The 13,202-nt window shown below is 38.5% G+C and overlaps 1 protein-coding gene across 3 annotated transcripts in view; it reads right to left on the bottom strand.

The window, feature by feature from the left end:
• ARIH2 (ariadne RBR E3 ubiquitin protein ligase 2) overlaps nt 1–13,202 on the bottom strand; it is a 48,862-nt gene that overhangs the window by 22,924 nt on the left and 12,736 nt on the right. Inside the window, exon 2 of one of the 3 annotated variants that reach the window (XM_060633652.3) lies at nt 7,014–7,059. The exons of the other annotated variants lie outside the window; for them this stretch is intronic. Within the exon in view, the coding sequence (XP_060489635.1) occupies nt 7,014–7,052 (39 nt within the window). The 5' untranslated portion in view covers nt 7,053–7,059. The remainder of the gene's footprint in view (nt 1–7,013; nt 7,060–13,202) is intronic. 3 annotated transcript variants of the gene reach the window in all.

The following is a 13,202-nucleotide window of genomic DNA, read 5'->3' as shown; positions in this document are numbered from 1 at the left end:
ATAACCTTTAGGATTACCTTCCTGAAACCCTGACTGAAAAGTATTAAGACAGCTCTTACAGAGCTGTTACATCTTGCCAAGATCAGTTCCCACACTGCTTAAAACCCATCACTGCTTTCCAGTACTGACAAGACAAACCTGAAGCCCTTAGTGGAAGTCATCAGAACCATTGTGCCCTGGAGTCCAGCAACAGACCAAGTGATTCTAGCATCCCCATGCACTTTGCTAACTGTTCTCTGCCAAGAATGCCCTTTTCTGTAGCAAATATTTGGAAATTAAAGAACATACTTCTGAGCAGAACTGGTGTGTCAAATAAGAAATCACAAGAGAGGGGCGCCTGGGTGGCTCAGTAGGTTGAGCATCGACTTCTGCTCAGGTCACGATCTCGTGATTGACGAGTTTGAGCCCTGCGTCGGGCTCTGTGCTGACAGCTCAGAGGCTGGAGCTAGCTTCGGATTCTGTGTCTCCCTCTCTGTCTGCCCCTCCCCTGCACATGCTCTGTCTCTCTCTGTTTCAAAAATAAAAACATACTAAAAAAAAATTTTTTTTTTAAAGAAAGAAAAAAAAATAAATCACAAGAGAAATTAGAAAATGTTTTGAGGGGCGCCTGGGTGGCTCAGTCAGTTAAGTGTCCAACTTCAGCTCAGGTCATGATCTTACAGTTTGTGGGTTGAAGCCCTGTGTCATGCTAGGCACTGACAGCTCCCATCTTGGAGCCTGCTTCAGATTCTGTGTCTCCCTCTATCTCTGCCCCTCTCCCGCTTGTGTGTGCTCCTCTCTCTCTCAAAAATAAACAAACACTAAAAAAAAAAAAGAAAGGAAGAAAGAAAGAAAGAAAGAAAGAAAAAATGAAAATGTCTTGAACTGAATAATGAAAATACCACAGAATTTGGTGAGATGCAGCTAACATGATGCCAGGGAGAAATTTACAACTGTAAATGTTTATACTAGGAAATAAAATCCTTAAGTCCCCCTTGAGAAACTAGAAAAAGATGATAAAACTTAAAGCAAGTGAAAAGAAAAAAATAATAAAGAAAAAAAAAACAAGAAATAAATGAAATCCAAACCAAATAATATTGAAAATTAGCAGGAGTGCCTGGGTGGCTCAGTCAGTTACGCGCCCGACTCTTGATTTCAGCTCAGGTCATGATCTCACAGTTTTTGAGTTCAATCAAACCCTGTGCCAAGCTCTGTGTTGCCAGCGTGGAAGCTGCTTGGGATTTCCTCTTTCTCTCTCCCTCTCTCTGCCCCTCCCTTGCTCTCACTCTCTCAAAATAAATATTAAAAAACTTAAAAAAAAAAAAAAAAAGAAAATTAACAAACCCCATTAGTTGATTCTTCAAAAAAATCAACAAGGGGTGCCTGGGTGGCTCAATGAGTTAAACACCCAATTCTTGATTTCAGCTCAGGTCATGATCTCACAGTTCATGAGTCCAAGCCTCACTCTGACAGGGCAGAGCCTGCTTGGGATTCCTCCCCCCACCCCGCCCCCCACCCCTCACTTGCATACTCTTTCTCTCAAAATAAATAAACTTAAAAAAATAGATCAATAAAATTGATAAAAACTTTAGCTAGATTAAGAAAAAGAGAATACAAATGACCAATAATGGGTGAAAAAGGGATAATAAATTTAAATCTTAGGTGAAATTGACAAGATTCTTGAAAAATACTTAGCAAAACTGACACAAAATAGAGAAGATAAACAGAATAGCTCTTATATCTACTACAGACATTGACTTTATGATCAAAAATTTTCTCACAAAATTCCCATGCCCATAAGTTTTTACTGTTGAATTCTATCAACACCAATCTTACTTTTAGAAACTCAAGGAAGTTATACTTCTTCCAATTCATTTTATGAAGCTAACATAATAACCCTGATATAAAAATCTGACAAAAATATAACAGAAAGAAAATTACAGACCAGTATCCCTTATGAACATAAACACAAAAATCAATCCAAATATTTTAGCAAATTAAATCCAGCAATATAGAAAAAGGACAATATATGATAATGAAGTGAGGTTTATCCAAGGAATGGAAAGCTGATTTAACATGTGAAAACTACTGTAATTCATTGAATTAACAAAATAAAGGTGGAAAAAATGATCATTTCAGACACAGAAAACCCATTTGACAAAATTCATTCAAGATATAAATTTGCAGCAAATCAGGACAAAAAGTGAATTACCTGAGAGGTGAGGGAGAAAAAGTGAACTGCCTGAATCTGATATAGGGCACCTATGAAAAAACATTATACTGAATGCTAAGATCAAGAAAATGGCACAGATGACCATCCTGACCATTTAACATTATACTGGAGGCCCTAGCCAGGGCAATAGGGCAAAGAGAAAAGAAAAAAAAGACATTAAATAAAGATTGGAAAAAGAAGCAAATCTGTCTCTATTCTTAGATAAAATTGATTGTTTACTCCGAATATCCTAATATGCAAAAACTACTACTAGAATAAATGAATTATGAGATAACAAAACACAAAGTCAATACACAAAAATCAAACGTATTTCTATACAGCAGCAAACAAATGAAAACTAAAATTTTAAACAGGTGAAATGTATTTTAGTAATATATTTTATTTAGACCAATATATCTGAAATATTATTTCAACAGGTAATCCACAAAAAATTATTCAAGAACTATTTTATTTTACATCTTTTTTCTTTAAGTTTATTTGAGAGAGAGCTAGCATGTGAGCATGCACGTGGGGGGGCGGGGTGGGGGGCAGAGAAAGACAGAGACAGAATCCCAATCAGGCTCCGTGTTGTCAGCACGGAGTCTAATATGGGGCTTGATCTCATGAACCATTAGATTAAGACCTGAGCTGAAATCAAGAGTTGGCCACCCAACCAACTGAGCCACCCAGGCGCCCCTTACATCCTTTTTTTCATATGAATCTTCAAAGTACACTTTTATTTTATTTTTAAATGTTTTATTTATTTATTCATTTTTTAGAAAGCATGAGCCGGGGAGGGGCAGAGAGAGAGAGGGGGACAGAGGATCTGAAGTGGGCTCTGCACTGAGAGCGATGAACTCGATATGGGGTTCGAATTTACAAACCGCGAAAATTATGACCTGAGCCGATGTCAGACGCTCAACCGAGCCACACAGGTGCCCGAAAAGTACACTTATATTTTAGAATCACAGCATATACCAATTCAAAATGGCCGCATTTCAAATCTCAATGGCTACATGTGTTCATAGCCACCATACTGAACAACATAGCTACAGACTGAAGACAATCAAAATTAATCAAAATCAAAGCAGGGTTTTTTCGGGGGTGGGGGGCAAGAGGCACACATTAACAGTTGATCCTAAAATCCATGGAAATGGAAATGACCCAGAATATCCAAAGCAATCTTGAAAGAGAAGAGCAAAGTTGGAGGACTTATGCCATCTGACTCTAACACTTACTATAAAGCTATAGTAATCAAGGCAGGAGGGTACATACAGGCTTAAAAACAGACATAAAGATCAATGCAACAGAATAAAATTCAGAAGTAAACTCAGACATTTATGGTTAATTTTAAACAAAGGTGCTAAGGAATTCAAGAGAGGAAACATTCAACAGATGGTTCTGGAATAACTGAACATCATTATGCAAAAACAAAACAGAACTTGGACACTTCATATCACACAAAAATTAACTCAAAATAGTTCACAGATTTAAATGTAAAACTAAAAACTTCTACAAGAAAATCTTTGCAACCTTGGCTTAGGCAAAGATTTCTTACATAAGACAATGAAAGCACATTGATAAACTGAACTTCATCAGAATTAAACTTCTACTCTTCAAAGACATTAAGAAAATGGAAGAGATAAGCCACAGAGGGAAAATAATTACAAATCATGTATCTGATAAAGGATTTAATTCAGAATCTATAAAGAACACATGCAACTCAAGAAGACAACCTAATTTTTAAAAATGGATGAAAGATTTGAACACTTCACCCCAAAAATGTATGAACAGTAAATAAGCAAAAGATCTTCAATATCATTAGTCATAAGGGAAATGCAAATTAAAACCACAAGATACCACTTCACACTCACTAGAATGAATATAATCCAAATGACTGTCAATACCAAGAGCTAGCAAGAATGTGGAGAAACTGGAACCCCTACAGAATGCTGGCAGCAATGTAAAATAGTAGTCACCTCAGAAAACAGTTTGGCAGTTTCTTAAAACGTTAAATACACATATTACAACCTAACAATCCCACTCCCAGATATCTATCCAAGAAAAATGAAAGCATATGTCCATTTAAAGCCCTAGACATGAATGGTCATGGCAGCCTATTTCAGAATAGCTTCAAACTGGAAACAACCCAATGTCCACAACTGATGAATGAATGGATAAAAAAAATGTAATATATCCATACAACAGAAAATTCAGCAATAAAAAGGAAAGCACTACTGACATGTAATATGACATGGGTGAACCTCAAAAACATTATGCTCAGTGAAAGCAGCTGGACACAAAAGACTACATATTGTATAATTCCTTTGATATGAAATTTCTAAAAAAAAAAGGTAAAACCATACATACAGAAAGATGATCACTAGTTGCCTGGGGCTGTGAGCAGGGACTGACTACTAACCAACACATGGGAACTTTCCAGATGATGAAAATATTCTATAACTCAGATTGTGGTGATGGTTACATAGTTGTATAAATTTACTAAAATTCTTCTAATGGTACACTTTACAATGGGTGAATTTAATGGAATGTAAATAATCCTTCAATAAAGCTGTATAAAAATAAAATTGGTCAATGGCTAGATATATAACAAAACAAACGTAGCAAAAGGTTAGCAACTGTATAATCTTGATCACAGGTATATGGATGTCCACTATACAATTCCTTAAACTTCTTTGTATGTTTTAATTTTTCATAATAGAAGTCAGGACGGAAAAGTTTGCCAAATTTATTTAACATAATGGCAATAACTTGCATAAACAAATGTTACAATAAACAAAAGGCTGACCTTTAAGCTACTGCATTAGTCACTCTGACCTTTCGAAAAATCCTCCTTCAGAGTTTTAACATAGTTTTGACTAAAGGTTAACTGATCATACAATGTGAATTTCAGCATAAATAGATACAACTTCCATACAGGTCTATAATGCTAGTTAACTTTATAATGCTCTCTGGCTCTCTCTCGACCTCCCAGACCAAGCTTTCTTAGTGTTCCACTAGATGCTCTGCTCCTAGTCTTTTGGCTCCTTAAATGTTGCTGTTCCACAAAGCACAGCTCTCAAGCCTGTCTTTGGGTTATCACAGTCATGTCTAAAAGCCTTGGTCAGTGTGAACATAAGCCCCAAAGATAAGAACTCTTTTACTTTTCCTGGGAGCTGGGGAAGGGATGTGACTGATCAAGGTGGGGAAGGGAGGGCAGGTAGTGGTATAAAGTTCATCAAAGACTGAAGGGTTCCCTCGAGTCTCTGGTGGCCCAGAGAAGGCTTTTACAGAGTTAAAGATAAGGTTAAGAGCAGAAGCCAAGAGCAGCCTATCTTCCCTGCCCTTTTTCCCTCTTTCCCTGTATCCTCAAACCTGACCAGTTCCTAGGGTCAGGAGCCTCTAAGGAGCTTTCCTTCTAGATTGAAAAAAACTGTGGGATTGCCCTCTGTTGTCATTTACCCTAACCACTGCTCTGCATTGTCAATCCAATCTTGCTTGGTTTTGCATTCCATTTACAATCCTCAAACCCTCAAGTGGTTCCCATATCTTTATTCCAGGAAGCCCTTAGTTACATGCATGCCAGAAAGGACTTTACTGCTGGTCATCAATATATCCCACAGGTTGCAGACAAAAACCTTCTGTCATCTTCTATAATCTATGTTTGGGACAGATGCTTAAAAGATATTTCCCTGATACAGGTCCTCAAAACATGTCCAGTAGTTACCACTTGTGCATAGATATCTAAAGGAGTAGACAGCTGCTGGGAGTCAAGTTCTCCTTTCTGTTTCTTATAAACAATATATTAAGTGTGCTACACAATTCTATCCCTACTTCATAAGGAGGACTTGGGCGGTAGGGAGTGGGAACCAGTGGGAAATCCAGAATTTGGGCAATGATGCTAAGATTTTCTCACAGAGATGTAATAAAGTGTACAAGAATGCTTTAGCCTTTGTTGCCATCAAGGAGGTCCTCACTGGTTAACAGTAGTACATAAGTCCACAACCTCTGCATTTCAGTAGATATTCTGGAGACACTTTCTTCCATGTTCTAAGGGCTTCAGAGACTAGAGAAATGAAATAGTGTAAACATCAAACTGTCAGTTAGAGTGGAGAACACCTTGATAAAACCTCTGAATCTCGTGGCCTCCAACCCACTCATTACAAGGAGACAGCAGCAGGATTTCAAGACCTTAGATAAGGCAACAACAGCAGCAATTTGGTTATCGGCTTATACTTCAGCAATTCTGACTTGCTGCCCCACCCTGTATTTCAAATTTACTGCTGTATATTTTCTCCGTTAGGTCCCTACGCAGAAAGCTGACTGTGGCAAAATGATTTTTTATATCACAGGTCCCTGAGCCTACCTCTTCTTAATCTCCTGACCACAAAGAACTTAAAATACCAGAGCTACTGAAGGAAATGGTAAGTACATACAACATTCTAGACCCTTTCTAACACAGCCAACATCCATCTTTGGGGAAAATGTTTTAAGACTTTCAGGAAATTTAACAGTTACTACTTGACATCCCAGAGCACTTGGATCGTATATGTTTATTATTCAAAAATAATGCATAAGATATGTTGATTTTATATAAGGATCAAGGCACGCAGTGAATAGCCTCTGCTCTTGACAACAGTTCTCCCGGAAACCCACGAACATGGTCAGTTGCTTCTTCCTCTTTTTAGTCTCCTACAGTTGATTCAAGCTGTCCAGCCCTCAGGGACAAGTTAATAACACAGCTCGCAAACAGAATTTTTTCCCCCAGAAAAAAGAAATCCAGCAGCCCACCAAAACTGTCACCATCCCTTCCCACACTTACCAGTGCCATAGGGAGGATGCAGCTGATGGCAGTGAGCATCAACGGCCTGAAAAAATACAGGTGGTAGTTTCAATTTTTATTTAGAATTCTTACTTGCCAACTGCCTGAAATTTTTTAAGGCTACACGAATGGGTCTCCATGCCTCAGCCTGTGTTAAGCCACTTCGTAGTCCAATCACATTTGTTAACAAACACTAGTGGTCATTCACTAAACAGCAGAGATGAAGGAAAGGAGTGAATTGTGGGTGAGCTTCTGGGCCAGGATAGAAAGGGACATGATAAAGGAAAGCTAGCGTAAGGAGATCAAGATGGATGAATTCAGGTCTTGGAGGGTGGGGGGTGAGGCGAGAAGATACTAAAGGAGTAAGAGGAAGAAACAAGGTTAAAGCACAGAGACAAAGGAGTAGGTGAACATCGGCCTACTAGAATGGGACAAAATCAGCAGCAATGGTGGTGGCAGTGGGGTCCCAGCTACCTTAGGCGAGGCTCACCCCTACAATCAAATTTAAGTGGGTGGGCCTTCATTCTCCCATACTTCACATCTACATATTCTCAGCTTCTAGAAGGTCAGCTCTCTGGCACCTGATCATAACTTGGCTTCCTTTCACTTTTTCTTTAAAGGTCTCCACGGAGGGAGGGCACACTTGTAACTGAGGAACCCACATTATTCATGCTTTAAAAATCTGATTAAATTTGAAGATTTCTCTCCAGTCTAATCTTAACTCAGTACTGTCTCTGATCGTTAAAATACCAAAAAACCCAACAACCTCCCCAAATAAAGTTATTTACACAAAACACAATAAAGCAAAAATATGAAAGTCATCATCCTTGACCATAAGGACACTTTTTTATTATGAAAAATTCCAAGCATCTACAAAGTGAAGAATATGATGAGACCCATGCATCCATCACCCAGCTCCAACATCAACTCATGGCCAGGTCCACTCTATCTGTACCTCATCTATCCCCCAACCAGCTACATTATCATGGAGTAAACCCAGCCAGACTATCTTTTAGGGTGTGCATTTTAATAGAAAACCTCTGGGAAGTACTTAGTACAAAAGGCTGGTTGAGCCCCTACTAGAATTCTGTGTTTTCCAGGGGGTTCCATATAAGCAGGATGATCACCATTTTTACAAACCAAGGTCGTATCCAGTAACCAAAGCCAAAAAAAAAAAAAAAAAAAAAGGCAGACGGGAGCTGACATCCAACGAATTACACATAGTAGGATTAAAATCCAAATCTTTTACCATGTTTCTGCAGCCAGAGCCCATCTTATCCAAAAATGATTTCAAATAATGCTCTTCCTCTTGTAGCTACTGCTACTGTGAGGAGGCAAGTAAGAGGTAATACCAAATACTATCTGGGCAGTATCATTCAGATCCCCCCTCTTCTCTACAGGATACCTCAGAGGCTAGCATATCTTACTGACAAAGCCACAAAGTCCAAGAGCATATTTCAAAGACAGAGCTACAGATTGCTGGCCTTAGCTACGCTCAAAACATATAATGCTATTTTTATAACCCTTCTGTTTACATAAAACTCCATCAAGGAGTGCCTGGGTGGCTCAGTCTGTTAAGTGTCTGACTCTTTAATTCGGCTCAGGTCATGATCCCAGGGTCGTGGGACCTGCCATGTCAGGCTCCATGCAGTGTGCGAAGCCTGCTTAAGATTCTCTCTCTGCTCCTCCCCCATGCTTGCAGCCATACATGCTGTCTCTAGAAAGAAAAAAAGGAAAGAAGAAAGGAAGAAAGAACAACTCTGCCAGAAAGGAAGCTCCTTGAGGGCAGAGATGTATAACAATTTCCTTCTCTGCCATACCCAAGCACCTGGAACAATAGCAGTGCCAGTACTAGGTCCTACATGCTAACGCTTCCTTCTGTCACCTCATACCCACATTCTCCTCCAGAAGCCAGAGAGGCACCAAGAGCTTTCAAGCCTTCATGGGCTTGAAAGAGGCAGGGTAAGGCCAAATATAGCTCCTCTGAGGAAGGTTAAAAACAAACAAACAAACAAACAAAATGTAAGAGGTCTTCTGAGAGTTGCAGAGGGTTCTGAAAGGCAGAGAGGCTCACAGGAGGTTTGAGGAGGCAAAAATCAAACATATGGGTTAGGGAGAGGGGCAACAGGAAGGAGTTCAGATTGGAGTCTGGAGAAGCTACTTTAAGTTTTTCAAAAGACCAAGATAATCAAAGTGGAACTTTTAGTGGATGTATCAGAAAATATGAAACAAAAGTAGAAGAGGATTTATTTATATTTCCTCTCTCACCACTTTAAAAAAAGAGGTGGCAGAAACTAAAGGCAAAGAGATCTTAAAATTATTTTATGGTAGAGGTCAAACTATTTTTTCCCCATCTTTCAGCATCTATCTAAAAGTTAAAACAACAGAAGACACTCAGAAAACACTTGTTTATTGGGAATCAACAAATTCTTAACCTACCCCAATCACCAATGAACAATGAACAAAGTAAATCAAATGGTTCATAAAGAGCACTTTGATGAAAAGGATCAATACCCACCACCCCATCCCTCCCCAGCCTCCCAGTCTTCCAATACAGGAGAAATCTCTACCATTTCTTCTGGTTGTCACCAACCTCACTAAGTGTGCCCACAATTCTCTAGCAGATTTAGTTTACTTATACCACTCCCTACCTTCCCCTTCCAAACCCCAACCTTTTTATATTTATATTACTATCAGTTCTATCAGTTACCTTTGTTAACTTTAAAATATTGTTTACAGGACCCGAATTGCATTTTCTTGTTTGTGCTTCCAATGTCACTGTCCTTGGGCCAAAGAAGGATATCCATACATTAGGCACAAATACATTATCTTTATTCAATCACCACCATTTACTTATACTTGTGCCATATATGTGTTTGCTTTATATTTGGCTTATAATTTTTTGCATGTAGTTTTTCTGCTTTGCATAGGGATTCTAGTTCCCTTGTCCCTTGTAAAGAGCCCTATGGTCTCTTTACCATATTCCAACTATCTTCCAGCTTTTTCATTTTATCTATTGCTTGAAATCTACCCATTCTTATTCTCGAATAAATTTTTCTTGGATCCCACCAAAACTGTTCAAATTTGGGCTGACTGCTTTCCAGGGTTGTTGTATAAGTAACATGAAAATTTTCATTGGACAACTGGGTTATTAGTTCAACCATTTCTTGAATTCTTTACTTTCCTCTTTTTGATTTTCATCTGCAAGTAACCGCTTCAGAAAAGGTACAAGGAAAGGAAATTTTGGGAGTCCTCGCACTTCTGAAAACAAGCTTATTTTGCAATGACAGAACTCTAGGTTCAAAACGATTTTCCCTCAGGACTTGGAAGGAAGACTGCTGTTCCACTGCCTTCTGGTTGTCATTGTTGTTGATGACATATCCAATTCCCATTTTTTTTCAGAAGACCCAGTGTATCTTCATGGAAACTTTCAGGTTTTCTATCTATTCTTTTCTGAAACTTCATAGTGACAATTGTAGCAGGTGGGCCTTTATCCTTCTGGGCAAAGGGTAGACCCTTTCAATAGGCTCCTCTCTGTAGATTCTGGATATTTTTTTCTTATACTTTGAAATATCCCTTCTTTTAATTTTTTGTCCTCATTTCCCAGAAATTCTGGTAGATGATAGATCTCTGGATTGATCCTCCATGTCTCTTTTTTTCTGCATACAATTTTTGCCTGTATTTTGGCTTTATATTGAGATTTTTCTCTTGATTTTATCTTCTGATCTACGGAATATATTTTAACTTGGCAAACCCGTAATTCATCTCCACAAGCTTTTTTATTTCGACAGTTTCTTCCAGATGGCATCTCTGATTGTTTCATGGATGCCACATCTTCTTGAATATCCTGGAGAATACTAAATAGTGCACTTTTATAAACAAGCAAAATCATCTACTGGTCTGCTTCACCTAAGGTCAATTTTCCTGTTTCTCTTCTATTTTGCATGTTTTTCTCAAATGTCTGGTGATCCTTGGTTAGCTATTCACGGTAAAAAATGAAAGGTTGCCAGAAAAAGGAATGAAGTTGTGATACATGCTACAACTTGCGACGAACCTCTAAAACATCATGCTAAGTGAAAGCAACCAGACACAAAAGGTCACATATTGCATGATCCCATTTATATGACACATACAGAATAGGTCAATCCATAGAAACAAAAAGCAGATTAGTGGTTGCTGAGGGCTGGGGGGAGCAGAAAATAACTACTTAATGGATACCAAGTTTCCTTCTGGGTAATGAAAATGTTTCAGAAGTAGAGATTATGGTTGCACACTGTGAATGTACTAAAAGTCACTGAATTTGAATTTGAATGGTTAATTTTAGGGGTACCTGGGTGGTTCAGTTAAGCATCTGACTCTTGATTTCAGCTCAGATCACATCTGAGTTTGTGAGTTCAAGCCCCACTCTGTTAGTGCGGAACCTGCTTGGGATTCTCTCTCCCCCTCTCTGCCCCTCCCCCACTCATGTTTTCTTAAAATTAAAATAAAATAACATAAGATAAAATGAAATGAAATATAAAATGGTTAATTTTATATGAATATTAAATTTAAAAAGGGGGGTGGTCAGGAAAGCAAATCCTAATTCTGTGTACACAGACAGAATGTGTCAACTGACAGGCTTTTCTTTAAGGGTGCTTAATCAGAGGCAGCTAATACACAAGACTCAAGAACCTCCAAACTGACCAATAAGGTCATCCAACCTCACATTCTAAGGGCCCTATTTCTCCCCAGGTTATTCTATTTCTTAAAAATAGGCAGATTATTTTGTCCTGAAACCAAGTGGGGGCAGGGCTGACTGTCCTACACAGAAACTTTTAATTAATTAATCCCCTCATTCCCAGCTCACTTATCTCTTCCAGCCTTTGCCAGTCAAATGAGAGCCCACAGTCTCTTCAAAGATCTGCTGGACAAATTGGCTCCTGTGTGCAATGTCCCCACATACCACCCCTCAACCTGTTCTCTTTGTTATGAGTTTATAACATGAATATGCCTTTACTTTCATTTTCCTGATATTTCAAAAGAGAAAACCACCCCTAAATTTACATCATGCTCTTCATAATCCTTCTCCCTTCCCCCCCAACTCTATAGGCAACCACTGATTTACTTTCCTTCACAATGAGTTTGCATTTTCTAAAACTTTATATGATCAGAATCATAAAATATTTACTCTTTTTACCCCCTGGGTTCCCTCATGCAGCATACGTTTTTGGGATTTATCAATGATGAACCATTCACTCTTTTTATACTGCAGAGAAGAAGTATGTTGTTCTATGGGAATGCCACTATTTGTTCATTCATCTGTTTGTGGATATTTGAGTTGTTTCCAGTTTTTGGCTACTGCACATAAAACTGCTACAGACATTTGAATACCAAACAAACAAAAACAAACGGAGGGGGTACAAAGGTATGTGAGGGCAGTGAGCCATCTTGCAGCAGAAGCCAATGTTAAAACACTGGCAAAAAAGATGACATTGTCTACGTCATAAAATTGAAAACTTTTAAAACATTCACATTGTGTTTATGATTGCAGATATTATTAGTCATTTTTGTAGCTACTCATTATCAACATGGAGATAAGAACACACTTTTATCTTGATAACTGATGGCATAAGAAGTACATTTAGACATCAAAAATATTACAGGTAACCTATCCAACTTGCCAGTATAGTTGGGTGTCTTTACCCTACTCCCACTCTAGTTATGAAATCAGTACACTCTGAACACTGGACACATCCTTTCAGCAGCCAAAGAAAGGACACAACTCTTTCCTCATCACTTCAATAACCTGAATTGTTTCACAATTTTTTTGTACTTCCACATGAATTCTCCACATCAATATAATATGTAATACCTCACTTTGTGTCTGAAGATTCTGTTTTATTACACCTGCATGAAGTTCACGCTTTTGAATCAGAACTGACAGAACTAATTCCGAGATGCACCCCAAGCTGGGAACCATACATCTACTAGGTATATATGATCTCTGCTTAGAATTCACCTGGCTTCATGGAAGTCCTCTAACAAGCATGCCTTCTATCTACCAATGGGAGCACACAGAAGTAGAGCTTTGGGGTTAAATCCTCAACTTTTGCATTTATTGACCTGCTTAGACAGTCAGATCAACAACAAGCAACTCTCAAAGAATTTAAGCCCTGGCTTACAATTTCTAATCACCATAAGTACATAGCA

The sequence above is a fragment of the Panthera onca genome, chromosome A2, assembly GCF_046562875.1.
Source record: "Panthera onca isolate mPanOnc1 chromosome A2, mPanOnc1 haplotype 2, whole genome shotgun sequence".
Classification (NCBI taxonomy): Eukaryota; Metazoa; Chordata; class Mammalia; order Carnivora; family Felidae; genus Panthera; species Panthera onca.
Note: the sequence above shows the minus strand (reverse complement) of the source record. Positions and strands in the feature narration are given on the sequence as shown.